This window comes from Oncorhynchus clarkii, chromosome 7 (genome assembly GCF_045791955.1).
Source record: "Oncorhynchus clarkii lewisi isolate Uvic-CL-2024 chromosome 7, UVic_Ocla_1.0, whole genome shotgun sequence".
In the NCBI taxonomy this organism is placed as follows: Eukaryota; Metazoa; Chordata; class Actinopteri; order Salmoniformes; family Salmonidae; genus Oncorhynchus; species Oncorhynchus clarkii.
In genome coordinates, this window is record NC_092153.1 from 74,469,467 (window position 1) to 74,487,338 (window position 17,872).

The 17,872-nt window shown below is 41.1% G+C and overlaps 1 protein-coding gene across 1 annotated transcript; it reads right to left on the reverse strand.

Moving 5' to 3' along the window:
• Positions 1–14,473: 14,473 nt before the first annotated feature.
• On the reverse strand, positions 14,474–15,517 carry LOC139414453 (fibronectin type III domain-containing protein 11-like). The gene has a single exon (XM_071162365.1). It carries the CDS (start codon positions 15,515–15,517, stop codon positions 14,474–14,476), a length of 1,044 nt encoding a protein of 347 aa, XP_071018466.1.
• Positions 15,518–17,872: the final 2,355 nt, after the last annotated feature.

Here is a 17,872-nt window from a genome sequence, read left to right on the forward strand (position 1 = left end):
CTAGTGGATGACTGTTTGTGTTATGAGAAAACGGTGCCAAAATAAGTCCAATTTAATTTGAAGTCTGCAGTGCAATGACTGGAATCTACGGCATTGATCATTTATAGCTAGGGAATGACCTCACCAGGTCAGCAGGTTAAGAAAACCATCAACCTACGATTTGCTATTAAATCAGATCAAAGTTTATTGTTTGTGTACTCAGTTTAGCAGGTGTTATAGTGGGTGCAGCAAAGTGGTTATGTTACTAACTTCTAACAATCGAGTCAAATGTCAAACAATTCAAATGAAGGGGGAAGAAAATCTAAAACGGAAGGACCAATCTGATTAACAACCCAAATACACTGTAGCAGTAATCAATTGCAATCTACATGACATGTAGATTCTGTACATTGTACAGAACCAAACAAAAGTTTGAACACACCTACTCCTTCCAGGTTTAAAAAAAAATATTCTTACTGTTTTCTACATTGTAGAATAATAGTGAAGACATCAAAACAAATGCATTGTCGGAACTAGAAGCACAAGCATTTCGCTACACTCGCATTAACATCTGCTAACCATGTGTATGTGACAAATAAATTTGATTTGATTTGAAAACTATGAAATAACACATGTGGAATCATTTAGTAACCAAAAAAGTGTTAAACAAATCAAAACAGATGTTATATTTGAGATTCTTCAAATAGCCACCCTTTGCCTTGATGACAGCTTTGCACACTCTCTGTCCAAACTTTTGACTGGTACTGTATGTACACCGATGGGAATTTACACAAGATCAGCTAAGAATAACAGTATGACAATGAGTGACAAGGAGTTGACATGATAGCACAAACAGATCTGTGACCAGGCTAAGGAATTTCTATCAGTCACACATACTGTACAACAGAGTTCAATGTACTCATTTATCTAAAAAACACTTGCTAAAGTGGCGATCAGCAGTAGAAACAATAACAAAGCGTACTCCACGCCCATATTTTGGTAAAAAGCTGAGGGATGTTGCTGTAGAACATTTAGTTTGTCACATGCTTCGTAAACAACAGGTGTAGACTAAGCCAATAGCTTAAGTTACTGTAACCACTCTTAAATTCATAGACATAGCTATGGATGCAAGGACTGACCATCCATTATATAAAACCTGTCTTTTTAACCATGTTTGAGGCTATATTGTGTTTGTTTACATTTACTTGGTGTAAACATTGGAGTAAGAAGCTTATATTTGGGGTTTTGACAGGGTTCGATAGTTAAACTAAGCTCATATATTCTTCAAGAATCGGTGGCTACATATCGTTAATTTAAGTCCAGAAATGTATGTAGCAACTGTTGATTGCCCTTTTAAAGCCTTACCACAATACACCAATTTCAATAATACACTGGACAAGTGCCAAGGACAGAGGCATGCTGTAGAGTGTGTACAGTGCACAGACTCTACGTGTTTCATGATCAGGGCTGGCCATGCAAGACAAGGGAAACTCCAAACACCTGCTTGTCTCCAGCGGTGACTGTAAACAAAAGTCAAAATGGTATTTTCATTTAATCTGAAATTAAAATGGCCACCATTTACAAGAACAGACCTGATAAAATCTGTTCCCCTCACAACAGCTGTTTCTGGTAAATAAAACAAGCAACCCCACCCTTCCCTCCCAAACCCATTAATCACCCAAAGTAAAACAGGAGAGTGTGTGGAGATAATGAGGGGGGAAAACCCATAATGACTGCAAAATTGTCATTAATTATTTTTGACTTCTACAGCATCTCTGTCATATCCTTTGTCCTGTCCAGTAGACCTGGGTTCAAATGCTTTTTGAAAATCAAGTTAAAGTATTTGAAAGTTTTTGAATGATTTCAAATAGCATTTGAACCCAGGTCTGATGTCCAGCCATGGCAGTTTTGACTACAGATGTAGGATCTTACTTTGTTCACTCTTTTGTTGCTGAGAGTGTTCCTGCACAGCAGGAAATGCTAATTTGTAGTGTATAGATAGATACACACACGGCGAGGCGTGACTTAACGTCATTCTATAAATATTTTGGATATGCTTGGTTGCTAATTTTTAACATACTTCCATCTAGTCTTAAAGTGGAACTGACAGGGTTTTAGCGACAGAAAATCTTATTAAAGAAGAATATTACACCTTTTTTTAACATTCTCTGACAAGCGAGAACTGAGATATGGTCATTTTCATGTGTTTAGAAATTCATAGAATGTTTGGGAATGATGTATAGTAAGGTATTTGTGAAAATTCTATAGTAATATAGAGTGGGAAAGTGGCCGTGCGTTTGGACAATTAATAGACACTGCAGTAAATAAAACCTAATAAAAACATTGGTCATTTATACGGAGACTTGATTACACACAGGTGGATTGTATTTATCAACATTAGTCATTTAGGTCAACATTGGATCATTCAGAGATCCTCACTGAACTTCTGGAGAGAGTTTGCTGCACTGAAAGTAAAGGGGCTGAATAATTTTGCACGCCCAATCTTTCAGTTTTTGATTTGTTAAAAAAGTTTGAAATATCCAATAAATGTCGTTCCACTTCATGATTGTGTCCCACTTGTTGATTCTTCACAAAAAAATACAGTTTTATATCTTTATGTTTGAAGCCTGAAATGTGGCAAAAGGTCGCAAAGTTCAAGGGGGCCGAATACTTTCGCAAGGCACTGTAGCTAGCTAGCTAACGTTAGGCTCCGTGTTTCTAGCTTGCTAAATAAATAGCTAGATACATAAATATATACGCTAGCCCAGGGGTGTCAAACGCAATCAGTGCAATGGCCATATTGAAAAAACATAACTAATTCGAGGGCCAGACATAGCCTATTTGGTTTTACAAAAGAATGTGCAACTGCGACCCAAACTGGCCATTGTTTTATTAGAAACAATATGTCCCTTTATAAAGTCCACTTACTGTACCTAGACCAGCGTCACCAACCTTTTCTGATTTAAGATTACTTTCTGGGTCAAAATGTAACGCAAGATCCACCGCTCAGATTTTCTTAAAAAGATTACTTAAAAAATATAATCCTATGCAACATTAACCAATTAAAAATAGTTCTGCAGCAATGCGGTTTGCGCAGTAGGCTATCACTACATTATCACTGCATATTGGCTATGCTTGAATTGCCTTGCCAATGTTGTTATTCTCAGACCATTTTGAAATTATATTTACAAATGTTAGGTATATGATCACACTGGAAATAGATCATTTGTTGTATTACTTGTTAGGCACAGCTGAGTGAGCATAATATATATATATATATATGTTTTTTACTGGACTGATGGCCTGCATCTGCTGGTCAGTCTGAGGGGAGAGAGCAGCGCTGAGGCTGCCTCTCATCCCACTCACCATCCCTCCTCTCTCCCTCCCTCTGCTGAAGGGACACAGTCTTCCAGCTGATGGAGAAACTTAGTCACACTGCATTATTTCTGCCTCGTGCACCAATTCATGTTGTTACTCCAATGACCAGAGAAAGTCAAATATTCCTTGATATAAAAAAAAGACAAGACACAAATTATAACAACGCAAGTTTATTGAAACACTTTGCTATCGTAGCACCTGCAGTTCTAGTTGTAGCGTGAATGGAGGTAGGGAGAACACGCATTTTATGGCATATAAAACTGTTGAACAAAGTGTTGACAGTGCTGAATAACAAGTTAAATATTAACTGATTCATATAAACAGCAGCTCATTGCTGTATTCATTGAGTCTCTCTCTATTCATGGTTTTAAAAGTGTCCTGTGTGTTCAAGACTTATTTTCAAAGTCTATGGCGTGACGAAACTGTGCAGACAGCTATCTGATTGGCCAGCGGTAGACCTATACAGGCACTTGATTAGTCCTCTTGGCCTGCCGGGTAGGCAGAGTTCTACCATCTTAGCTGGCCCCTACCTGGATTTGTGTTAAATGCTCTACAACAAAGCTTTCTTAGTGTCCAACAAGTTTCCTCTGCCCTTAACCTTGTTCTGAACACCTCCAAAACAAAGGTCATGTGGTGTGATTACCTCTGAGGGTTTAGAGCTTGAGCTAGTCACCTCATACATGTACTTGGGAGTGGGGCTAGAAGGTACACTGTCCTCTCAGCACATATCAAAGCTACAGGCTGAAGTTAAACCTAGACTTGGTTTCCTCTATCGTAATTGCTCCTCTTTCACTCCACATGATTCAGATGACCATCCTACCCATGCTAGATTACGGAGACGTAATTTATAGGTTGGCAGGTAAGGGTGATCTCGAGCAGCTAGATGTTCTGTCACGCCCTGGCCTTAGTTATCTTTGTTTTCTTTATTATTTTGGTTAGGTCAGAGTGTGACATGGGGGATTTATGTGTTTGTCTGGTCTAGGGGTTTTGTATGGGGCGGTTTCCCTGTCTAGGTAGTTCTGTATGTCTATGGTTGCCTAGATTGGTTCTCAATTAGAGGCAGCTGTCTATCGTTGTCTCTGATTGGGAACCATATTTAGGCAGCCATATTCTGTGGGTATTTTGTGGGTGGTTGTTTCCTGTCTTTGTGTTCTCTGCACCAGATAGGACTGTTTTGGGTTTTGCCACGTTTGTTATTTTGTATTTGTGTAGTGTTCATGTTATCGTCTTTTATTAAACATGTTGAACACGAACCACGCTGCATTTTGGTCCTCCTCTCCTTCGACGGAAGAAAACCGTTACATGTTCTTTAACATTCGGCCATCAGATTTGCCACTAATGCTCCTTATAGGACACATCACTACACTCTATACTCTGTAAATCAAATCAAATTTGATTTGTCACATACACATGGTTAACAGATGTTAATGCGAGTGTAGCGAAATGCTTGTGCTTCTAGTTCCGACAATGTAGTAATAACCAACGAGTAATCTAACCTAACAATTTCACAACACCTACCTTATACACACAAGTGTAAAGGGATGAAGAATATGTACATAAAGATATATGAATGAGTGATGGTACAGAACGGCATAGGCAAGATGCAGTAGATGGTATAGAGTACAGTGTATACATATGAGATGAGTAATGTAGGGTATGTAAACATATAAAAGTGGTATCTCTGTATACACGTCACAAGACCCACTGGTTGATGCTTATTTAACCCTCTTAGGCCTCACTCCCCCCTATCTGAGATATCTACGGCAGCCCTCATCCTCCACATACAACACCGGTTCTGCCAGTAACATTCTGTTAAAGGTCCCCAAAGCACACACATCCCTGGGTCGCTCATCTTTTCAGTTTGCTGCAACTAGTGACTGGAATGATCTGCAACAAACACTCAAACTGGACAGTTTTATCTCAATCTCTTCACTCAAAGACTCAATCATGGACACTCTTACTGACAGTTGTGGCTGCTTTGCCTGATGTATTGTTCTCTATCTTCTTGCCCTTTGTGCTGTTGTCTGTGCCCAATAATGTTTGTACCATGTTTTGTGCTGCTACCATGTTGTGCTGCTGCCATGTTGAGTTGCTACCATGTTGTTGTCATGTTGTGTTGCTGCCTTGCTATGTTGTTGTCTTAGGTCTCTCTTTATGTAGTGCTGTGTTGTCTCTCTTGTCGTGATGTGTGTTTTGCCCCCCACAGGAGGCCTTTTGTTAGGCCGTCATTGTAAATAATAATTTTTTCTTAACTAACTTCCCTAGTTAAATAAAGGTTAAATAAAATAAATAAAAAGACACATGAAATGGTTCAAAATGGGAATACTTCACCTTCTCAGCACTATGGCTGCTGAATCAAGTGCCCCTACCACCAACAGTGGAAAACATTTTAATAAATAGGAACGCAAGGTTTTATCATTGTTGTTTTTTACAGAAATGTTTGATGAGTCACTAGGAATGGCTTGGAGATCGACCAGTTGATCGAGATCGAAGTAGTTACACGAATTAGAACAAGATTAACTTCTCTAGCTAACGTCAACTAATTGGCAAAAAAGCTAGAGGTGAACAAACAGTGACGTCAGTTTAATGCGACAGCTTTACTAGCTTTACTGTCAGTGTTAGCAGGTCAGGTAACAAATTAGTGTCATCCAAGTCATTTGTTGTTGTAACATCCAAGTATGTTAATAATGACACGTGAGGCAGCTGAAAGCGTTTATTGAAACAACAAAAAAAGTGTCAGTTTAGGATGATGCCAAAGTTAGGCTAATTACATGGGAGTAACAGGAGTACCCTAGGCTACATGGGGGCATGGTCACGTTTTTATTCAGGGTTTAAGAAGGCTTCAAATGTGTGTAATTTCCACTTTAAAATGTCAGACTTGATTTGCCCAAATGAAAAATGTATCAATCCCTACAAAAATGTATATTAATTACAATGCCCAGAATAATTCACATTTCCTGTTGCTGCAGGATTATTTGCCTGCTGTAGCAAACTGGCTCAAATTAAGATCATACATCTGTAGGTGGTATACAGCTATGACCTGAAGTTACTTTTTTGGAGCAGGTTAGGAGATTTAACATGGCAGGTTAAGATAATTTACAAAGCAGGTTAGGAGAATTAACATGGCAGGTTAAGAGAATTTACGCAGCAGGTTAGGAGAATTAACATGGCAGGTTAAGAGAATTAACATGGCAGTTTAAGATAATTTACAAAGCAGGTTAGGAGAATTAACATGGCAGGTTAAGAGAATTTACGCAGCAGGTTAGGAGAATTAACATGGCAGGTTAAGAGAATTTACGCAGCAGGTTAAGAGAATGAACATGGCAGGTTAAGGGAATTAGGGTTAGGATTAGTTAAAATGGTCTCCTAACCTGCTACGTAAATGTAATTCTGGTCTTGGCTATACTCCATCTAGTCACAAACAGCTCTGGCCCCTTGTGGTCAACGTGTCCTGTCTTTGCAGTGATCAACAGGATCTGGAAGCTGCTCATTCATTAATCTGCAGTCCATGACACACAGCACTTCCTCTCTGGTTTGCATTTTGGCTCATGACACGGCAGTAAACAGGATTACACAGTTGAAGAGGAGGATGTGATATGATAGCACAAACAGATATGGGACCAGGCTAGGGAAAGACAGAGTAACCCCCTGGACTCAAGAACTTGAACTTGAAATGAACTGGAGAAATTTCCGCACAATAATGCTGCACTTTAGTGCCCAGTGCCCTTCTGGTGAAATAATTGACACATAGCCAACATGACACAATGTAAAAACTAGGAAGTATGGGTGTGTTCTTGGGCTTAATGCTGCAAGGTTCTTATGCACTATGTTCTGTTATTATCTCCACCCGGCACAGCCAGAAGAGGACTGGCCACCCCACATAGCCTGGTTCCTCTCTAGGTTTCTTCCTAGGTTTTGGCCTTTCTAGGGAGTTTTTCCTAGCCACCGTGCTTCTACACCTGCATTGCTTGCTGTTTGGGGTTTTAGGCTGGGTTTCTGTACAGCACTTTGAGATATCAACTGATTTGATTTGAAATTTGATTTGACTATAAACATGCACATATTTCACAATACCCTCTTATCTGTCTGGTACGTGGGAGGCCGGATATGAGATTGACTGTGAAAGAATGGAGAGGACGACAATTGAAACTTCACTTCAACTTCTTTAATGTCATGATGTACACTGGAGAACATGACAGAGTATTATAAACCCATAGATTTAGGAGAAGGTCGTAGAGAGTTCCTCCTTTTATTGTCACACAAGACTGCTACTTGAACGGTTAATATAGAATGCCGGATAGACAGTATGCAAAATAGAAATGACGTTTTTACATAGACAGGAGAAGATGAATCATGTCTGGAAAATGAATCATTGAAACATATCAATCTTACAGCTGTCTGATAACAGGCAGGCTAAACCATGGGATTTGTGGAATAAAACGAAAAGCAGTTTGCAGCTGTCTGATAACAGGCAGGCTAAACCATGGGATTTGTGGAATAAAACGAAAAGCAGTTTGCAGCTGTCTGATAACAGGCAGGCTAAACCATGGGATTTGTGGAATAAAACGAAAAGCAGTTTGCAGCTGTCTGATAACAGGCAGGCTAAACCATGGGATTTGTGGAATAAAACGAAAAGCAGTTTGCAGCTGTCTGATAACAGGCAGGCTAAACCATGGGATTTGTGGAATAAAACGAAAAGCAGTTTGCAGCTGTCTGATAACAGGCAGGCTAAACCATGGGATTTGTGGAATAAAACGAAAAGCAGTTTGCAGCTGTCTGATAACAGGCAGACTAAACCATGGGATTTGTGGAATAAAACGAAAAGCAGTTTGCAGCTGTCTGATAACAGGCAGGCTAAACCATGGGATTTGTGGAATAAAACGAAAAGCAGTTTGCAGCTGTCTGATAACAGGCAGGCTAAACCATGGGATTTGTGGAATAAAACGAAAAGCAGTTTGCAGCTGTCTGATAACAGGCAGGCTAAACCATGGGATTTGTGGAATAAAACGAAAAGCAGTTTGCAGCTGTCTGATAACAGGCAGGCTAAACCATGGGATTTGTGGATTAAAACGAAAAGCAGTTTGCAGCTGTCTGATAACAGTCAGGCTAAACCATGGGATTTGTGGAATAAAACGAAAAGCAGTTTGCAGCTGTCTGATAACAGGCAGGCTAAACCATGGGATTTGTGGAATAAAACGAAAAGCAGTTTGCAGCTGTCTGATAACAGGCAGGCTAAACCATGGGATTTGTGGAATAAAACGAAAAGCAGTTTGCAGCTGTCTGATAACAGGCAGGCTAAACCATGGGATTTGTGGAATAAAACGAAAAGCAGTTTGCAGCTGTCTGATAACAGGCAGGCTAAACCATGGGATTTGTGGAATAAAACGAAAAGCAGTTTGCAGCTGTCTGATAACAGGCAGGCTAAACCATGGGATTTGTGGAATAAAACGAAAAGCAGTTTGCAGCTGTCTGATAACAGGCAGGCTAAACCATGGGATTTGTGGAATAAAACGAAAAGCAGTTTGCAGCTGTCTGATAACAGGCAGGCTAAACCATGGGATTTGTGGAATAAAACGAAAAGCAGTTTGCAGCTGTCTGATAACAGGCAGGCTAAACCATGGGATTTGTGGAATAAAACGAAAAGCAGTTTGCAGCTGTCTGATAACAGGCAGGCTAAACCATGGGATTTGTGGAATAAAACGAAAAGCAGTTTGCAGCTGTCTGATAACAGGCAGGCTAAACCATGGGATTTGTGGAATAAAACGAAAAGCAGTTTGCAGCTGTCTGATAACAGGCAGGCTAAACCATGGGATTTGTGGAATAAAACGAAAAGCAGTTTGCAGCTGTCTGATAACAGGCAGGCTAAACCATGGGATTTGTGGAATAAAACGAAAAGCAGTTTGCAGCTGTCTGATAACAGGCAGGCTAAACCATGGGATTTGTGGAATAAAACGAAAAGCAGTTTGCAGCTGTCTGATAACAGGCAGGCTAAACCATGGGATTTGTGGAATAAAACGAAAAGCAGTTTGCAGCTGTCTGATAACAGGCAGGCTAAACCATGGGATTTGTGGAATAAAACGAAAAGCAGTTTGCAGCTGTCTGATAACAGGCAGGCTAAACCATGGGATTTGTGGAATAAAACGAAAAGCAGTTTGCAGCTGTCTGATAACAGGCAGGCTAAACCATGGGATTTGTGGAATAAAACGAAAAGCAGTTTGCAGCTGTCTGATAACAGGCAGGCTAAACCATGGGATTTGTGGAATAAAACGAAAAGCAGTTTGCAGCTGTCTGATAACAGGCAGGCTAAACCATGGGATTTGTGGAATAAAACGAAAAGCAGTTTGCAGCTGTCTGATAACAGGCAGGCTAAACCATGGGATTTGTGGAATAAAACGAAAAGCAGTTTGCAGCTGTCTGATAACAGGCAGGCTAAACCATGGGATTTGTGGAATAAAACGAAAAGCAGTTTGCAGCTGTCTGATAACAGGCAGGCTAAACCATGGGATTTGTGGAATAAAACGAAAAGCAGTTTGCAGCTGTCTGATAACAGGCAGGCTAAACCATGGGATTTGTGGAATAAAACGAAAAGCAGTTTGCAGCTGTCTGATAACAGGCAGGCTAAACCATGGGATTTGTGGAATAAAACGAAAAGCAGTTTGCAGCTGTCTGATAACAGGCAGGCTAAACCATGGGATTTGTGGAATAAAACGAAAAGCAGTTTGCAGCTGTCTGATAACAGTCAGGCTAAACCATGGGATTTGTGGAATAAAACGAAAAGCAGTTTGCAGCTGTCTGATAACAGGCAGGCTAAACCATGGGATTTGTGGAATAAAACGAAAAGCAGTTTGCAGCTGTCTGATAACAGGCAGGCTAAACCATGGGATTTGTGGAATAAAACGAAAAGCAGTTTGCAGCTGTCTGATAACAGGCAGGCTAAACCATGGGATTTGTGGAATAAAACGAAAAGCAGTTTGCAGCTGTCTGATAACAGGCAGGCTAAACCATGGGATTTGTGGAATAAAACGAAAAGCAGTTTGCAGCTGTCTGATAACAGGCAGGCTAAACCATGGGATTTGTGGAATAAAACGAAAAGCAGTTTGCAGCTGTCTGATAACAGGCAGGCTAAACCATGGGATTTGTTGAATAAAACGAAAAGCAGTTTGCAGCTGTCTGATAACAGGCAGGCTAAACCATGGGATTTGTTGAATAAAACGAAAAGCAGTTTGCAGCTGCTTGATAATAATGAACAATGGAGTATTTTAAAGGATCTTCAAAACAAGTCTGTTCGCTCTGGGAAATATACAGTATGTGAAGAGATACATTCTCTGAGATTCACCAGTGTGAGTGAAATGCATATCAATGATCTGTCATCACATTTATATTGCTTTCTGCCTATTTTAGACAATTTGCTCTTCTGTCTCAGCATACATGTTGCTTTTGTTTCTAAGTGTTAGTGCTTTCTGTATTATGCTGGTTATGAAAGTTTGGGTTCTTAAGGCCTCATAAGAATTGTTATTGGTTGGTTATCATTGGTCATAGTCATTAGTTACCCAATTAATATAGGTCATTCTTAGTAAAATAATGGCATGTTCATCTTAAGGGTGCGTTCGTAAATTCAATCTGGAGTGCCAGAGTGGGAATAGTATAGGGAATAGAGTGCTATAGGGAATAGTATAGGGAATAGAGTGCTATAGGGAATAGTATAGGGAATAGAGTGCTATAGGGAATAGTATAGGGAATAGAGTGCTATATGAAATAGTATAGGGAATAGAGTGCTATAGGGAATAGTATAGGGAATAGAGTGCTATAGGGAATAGTATAGGGAATAGAGTGCTATAGGGAATAGTATAGGGAATAGAGTGCTATAGGGAATAGTATAGGGAATAGAGTGCTATATGGAATAGGGTGCCATTTGGGATGCATACATTGTTTTGTCTAGGGCTTACTAAGGCCTCACACGTGTTTTCGTAGATAAACACATTATAAATATTAGCATTTTCCATTTGTTAGCGTAGAATCAATCCCTACTGCTCATTTTTATTTATTCTTTTTTTCTCCTTCATTTAACCAGGTAGGCTAGTTGAGAACAAGTTCTCATTTACAACTGCGACCTGGCCAAGATAAAGCAAAGCAGTGCGACACATACAACAACACACAGTTACACATGGAATAAACAAACAAAAATAATTACAATATAGCAATTAAACACTGGAGTGATAGATGTGCAGAAGATGAGTGTGCAAGTAGAGATACTGGGGTGCAAAGGAGCAAAATAAATAAAATAAATAACAGTATGGGGATGAGGTAGTTGGATGGACTATTTACAGATGGGCTATGTAGATGGTGCAGTGATCTGTGAGCTGCTCTGACAGCTGGTGCTTAAAGTTAGTGAAGGAGATATGAGTCTCCAGCTTCAGTGATTTTTGCAGTTCGTTCCAGTCATTGGCAGCAGAGAACTGGAAGGAAAGGGGGCCAAAGTAGGAATTGGCTTTGGGGGTGACCAATGAGATATACTTGCTGGAGCGCGAGCGCGTGATTTATCGGTGGTGACAGTGTTTCCTAGCCTCAGTACAGTGGGCAGCTGGGAGGGAGGTGCTCATATTTTCCATGGACTTTACAATGTCCCAGAACTTTTTGGAGTTTGTGCTACAGGATGCACATTTCTGTTTGAAAAAGATAGCCTTTACTTTCCTAACTGCCTGTGTATATTGCTCCGTAGCTTCCCTGAAAAGTTGCATATCGCGGGGGCTATTCAATGCTAATGCAGAAAGCCACAGGGTGTTTTTGTGCTGGTCAAGGGCAGTCAGGTCTGGAGTGTTCCTGGTTCTCAATTTTTTTGAACGGGGCATGTTTATTTAAGATGGTGAGGAAAGCACTTTTAAAGAATAACCAGGCATCCTCTACTGACGGAATGAGGTCAATATCCTTCCAGGATACCTGGGCCAGGTCGATTAGAAAGGCCTGCTCGCTGAAGTGTTTTAGGGAGCGTTTGACAGTGATGAAGGGTGGTCGTTTGACCGCAGACCCATTACGGACACAGGCAATGAGGCAGTGATTGCTGAGATCCTGATTGAAGACAGCTAGGGTGTATTTGGAGGGCAGGTTTGTTAGGATGATATCTATGAGGGTGCCCGTGTTTACAGATTTGGGGTTATACCTGGTAGGTTCATTGATAATTTGTATGAGATTGAGTGCATCAAGCTTAGATTGTAGGACGGCCGGGGTGTTAAGAATGTCCCATTTTAGGTCATCTAACAGTACAAACTCTGAAGATAGATGGGGGGCAATAAATTCACATATGGTGTCCAGGGCCCCCTTTGGCAGTTCTATCTTGTTGGAAAATGTTATAGTTAGGAATGGAAATTTCAGGGTTTTTGGTGGTCTTCCTAAACCAGGATTCAGACATGGCTAGGACATCCGGGTTGACAGAGTGTGCTAAGGCAGTGAATAAAACAAACTTAGGGAGGAGGCTTCTAATGTAAACATTCATGAAATCAAGGCTTTTACAGTTACAGAAGTCAACAAATGAGAGCGCCTGGGGAATGGGAGTGGAGCTAGGCACTGCAGGGCCTGGATTAACCTATACATAACCAGAGGGACAGAGGAGGAGTAGGATAAGGGTACAGCTAAAGGCTATAAGAACTGGTCATCTAGAACGTTCGGGACAGAGAGTAAAAGGAGTAGGTTTCTGGGCGCGGTAGAATAGATTCAAGGCATAATGTACAGACAAAGGTATGGTAGGATGTGAATACAGTGGAGGTAAACCTATGCATTGGGTGACGATGAGAGAGATTTTGTCTCTAGAAACATAATTTAAACCAGGTGAGGTCACCGCATGTGTGGGAGGTGGAACTAAAGGGTTAGCTAAGGAGTATTGAGCAGGGCTAGAAGCCCTACAGTGAAATAAAGCAATAATTACTAACCAAAACAGCAATGGACAAGGCATATTGACATTAGGGAGAGGCATGCGTAACCAAGTTATCATTGGGTCCAGTGAGTAGCTGAGCGAGCTGGTCATAGTCATTAGTTACCCAATTAATATAGGTCATTGTTAGTACAATAATAACCTATATGATTGCATAAGCACAGTGTATTAAGTTAAACAGTGTATTACGTTAAACATCAGTGTATTAAAGTTAAACGTCAGTGTGTTAAAGTTAAACATCAGTGTATTAAGTTAAACAGTGTATTACGTTAAACATCAGTGTATTAAAGTTAAACGTCAGTGTGTTAAAGTTAAACATCAGTGTATTAAGTTAAACAGTGTATTACGTTAAACATCAGTGTATTAAAGTTAAACGTCAGTGTGTTAAAGTTAAACATCAGTGTGCTAAAGTTAAACATCAGTGTATTAAGTTAAACAGTGTATTACGTTAAACATCAGTGTATTAAGTTAAACATCAGTGTATTAAGTTAAACATCAGATTGTTTGATTGTGAGTAACCCTGACCACAGAGATGCTATACCACACAAAGTGCACAAAAAAATGTGTTTTCTTCACCGTCAAAGCACTGCTTGAACGCAAAGTATCAACAATGTATTTCATCTGCAATGGCAAAATTGCGTAAAGATAGTGGGATTCAGATATGACTTCATTGTTTTAGCATAATCCACAGAGTTATGAAACTACGGTGCACAACATGGTTCAATACGCCAATATACTGTATAGTTTTTTATTTTTAATTCCACGGTCTTGGAGCTAAAATTGGGATCATGTACAGTATAGTCTGCTAAAGACAATGCAAAGAAACAAAAAGAGATCAATGTACAATACGGCGAACAAGGCATTTGTGACAAGTGCATGGGAGCCGCCATAATTATGGACATCCGCTATTATATTGAAATGTCCATGTTTATGCTTCTATTGGAAATGAAAAACCTTCTTCACTCTCTCCACAGTTGTCTGGTATGGCCATATGGCTAGGTGGCAGACATAACAATGCCATAACAACATATCAGACACATTCTCAAGGACAATATTTGTTTTGCTCTGTATCATGATTAAAGGACTAGGCTCGAATCCCCAAAATCTTGACAATGTCTTTTATTAGAGAGATAAAAAAAATTAAAATGTCTTTATTTTCATATTGCTATGCACTCACGCCACGCTAGCCCTTTACCAGGGGAACAGCCTCCTCCTCTTCTCCTGGCTCCCGGTGAAGCCCCCTGGGGATAGTGGCATGGTTCTGAGCACCATGGTGTCATTCCAGAACCCGTAGACCAGGCAGCAGGCGTCAACCCGCTTCACTGTGAACTCGTAGCACCTTTGCGGCAACAGGTTGTTGACCTGTATGCAGTAGGAGTTGCAGGTCACCGTTCCTAGCTGGTTCCCTTCCTCCGTGTTGGTCGGCTGGAGGAGCTTGTAGCGGATCTCAAACTGTTCCCCAGGCTCCTGCTGCTCCTGCCCGGCCATTTCCCAGTGCAGCCGGGCGCAGTCGGCCAGAGCCTCCGAGCGTGACGTGTCGAACATCACGGGCATTTTGACGGACAGCCTCAAATGGATCTGGGGCACCTTGGCGTTGCCCGTCTCGGAGATGAGCCGGTGCTTTGTGTGCAGCTCCCCGGGCATCAGTGTCGAGTCAAAGTCTGTGAACGCCTTAATGAGATGCGCTATCCTCCCATTTATGTGGGCGACCTCTTGATCGCCATAGTCGCTCTGGCTGGCTATGGCCTCCATTTCCACTTTGCCCTTACAGAACTGCTCGTAGAGCTCTTCCAGCAGGCTCAGCTGGATCTGCACCTGGCTGTGGCCCAGCTTCTTCATCCGCTGGAACTTCCAGGGATCGATGAGGTGGAGGATGGTGGAGTTGGACAGGTAGTTCTGCTGCGGGTCTGGTTGGTGGAGTGTGTCCTGGCGCATGACCTCCAGGTAATAGGAGCACTTACTGAGGATGTCCAGTTTGGACTTGCACTGCTTGATGTTACAGGGGTTGAGCTTAGTGGAGAGCAGCTGCGTGACCCGGTCATGGAGGTCTTTGAAGGTGATCCATTTTTTCGGGTCCATGCCGGGGCTGTCTCCTCCCTGGCCACCAGCGCAGCGTGTCTTCATGGGGTGGCGCTGATCGCTTACGTCACTGTCATCGCTCGGGGGGGTCATCATTCTTTTCATGTCAGCTGCAAAACACACAAGGAGATTTTCCTTCGTCATATAATTAAACATCTGTCTGTATTACTTTGGCGAGCTACATGTTTTCTCTCTTATGTAAAGATTAAACTGAATGAAAAAAAACATTATGTTTTATTGTCATATACACCGGATAGGTTCAGTGAAATGTGTTGTTTTACAAGTTCAGCTATAATAGTACGGCGCCCCTGGAGCAAATGAGGGTTAAATGCCTTGCTCAAGGGCACATTGACCAATTTTCCACCTTGTACACTCTAACCTATGGGTGAAATTTGTATATATAATTGTGTATGTGAGCACTCAGCCCGTTTGACCTGTAGAAGATTTCTGTGGATTGAAACATCGTCAATAAAGGTGGTAATTGGACGCATACACAGCGTGCAGGACTTTCTGTTATTTTTAAGTATACTTCATTAGCCAGGCGCCTACTTTTTTTAAGGATGAGCATATGACCACAAACTTTTCTTTACAATGAATGTACTCTGAAGATTGATAAGCAACAACAAACTTGGCTAGTTATTTCTTTGTTCAGGCTTTCCATTAAAGACAGATTTGAGACTTCTTCTTTCAAGAGAAAAGCCACAAACTGTCAACCTGTAAAGAAAAATGTTGTGGTTCACCACTTGACAGTTGAAATGATGCAACATTAAGGGAAAAAACGAATAGGCTAGAGATCCACTGTCTTCCGGCAGATGGTGTTATTCTAACGTGAAAGCTGTCGTGCCATCTGACCTAAGACAATGCTAGAGGTCATGAAATAGGCCTAAGTACAGGGCCTTCAGAAAGTATTCATTCCCCTGGACTCTTTCCACATTTTGTCTTGTTACAGCCTGAATTTTAAATAGATTAAATGAATGTTTTTTTTGTCACTGGCCTACACACAATACCCCATAATGTCAAAGTGGAATTTCTACAAATTAATAAAAAATGAAAAAAATGAAATTTCTTGCATCAAGAAGTATTCAACCCCTTTGTTATGGTAAACCTAAATACGTTCAGGAGTAAACATGTGCTTAACACGTCACATAATAAGTTACATGGACTCACTCTGTGTGCAATAATAATGTTTATCATGATTTTTTAATGACTACCTCATCTCTGTACCCCACACAATTAAATGTAAGGTCCCTCAGTAGAGCAGTGAATTTCAAACACAGATTCAACCACAAAGACCAGGCAGGTTTTCCAATGCGTCCCAAGAAGGGCACCTATTGGTAGGTTGGTAAAAACAAAAAATCAGACATTGAATATCCCTTTGAGCATGGTGAAGTTATCAATTACACATTGGATCATGTGCCAACACACCCAGTCACAACAAAGATACAGGCAGCATTCCCAGTGGTGGAAAAAGTACCCAATAGTCATAATTGAGTAAAAGTAATAGAAAATGACTTGAATAAAAGTGAAAGTCACCCAGTAAAATACTACTTGAGTAAAAGTCTAAAAGTATTTGGTTTAAAATATACTTAAGTATCAAAAGTAAATGTATATATAATTTCAAATTCCTTATATTAAGCAAATCCGACAGCACAATGTTCATGTTATTTTAATTTACAGATGGTCAGGGGCACACTCCACCACTCAGACATACTTTACAGATAGCCAGGGGCACACTCCACCACTCAGACATACTTTACAGATAGCCAGGGGCACACTCCACCACTCAGACATACTTTACAGATAGCCAGGGGCACACTCCACCACTCAGACATACTTTACAGATAGCCAGGGGCACACTCCACCACTCAGACATACTTTACAGATAGTCAGGGGCACACTCCACCACTCAGACATACTTTACAGATAGACAGGGGCACACTCCACCACTCAGACATACTTTACAGATAGTCAGGGGCACACTCCACCACTCAGACATACTTTACAGATAGACAGGGGCACACTCCACCACTCAGACATACTTTACAGATAGCCAGGGGCACACTCCACCACTCAGACATACTTTACAGATAGCCAGGGGCACACTCCATCACTCAGACATACTTTGCAGATAGCCAGGGGCACACTCCACCACTCAGACATACTTTACAGATAGCCAGGGGCACACTCCACCACTCAGACATACTTTACAGATAGTCAGGGGCACACTCCACCACTCAGACATACTTTACAGATAGCCAGGGGCACACTCCACCACTCAGATATACTTTACAGATAGCCATGGGCACACTCCACCACTCAGACATACTTTACAGATAGCCATGGGCACACTCCACCACTCAGACATACTTTACAGATAGCCAGGGGCACACTCCACCACTCAGACATACTTTACAGATAGCCAGGGGCACACTCCACCACTCAGACATACTTTACAGATAGCCAGGGGCACACTCCACCACTCAGACATACTTTACAGATAGCCAGGGACAC

Excerpts from the sequence above, each read along its gene's own strand:
- LOC139414453 (XM_071162365.1), bottom strand. The coding sequence starts at position 15,517 with ATGTTTAATTATATGACGAAGGAAAATCTCCTTGTGTGTTTTGCAGCT.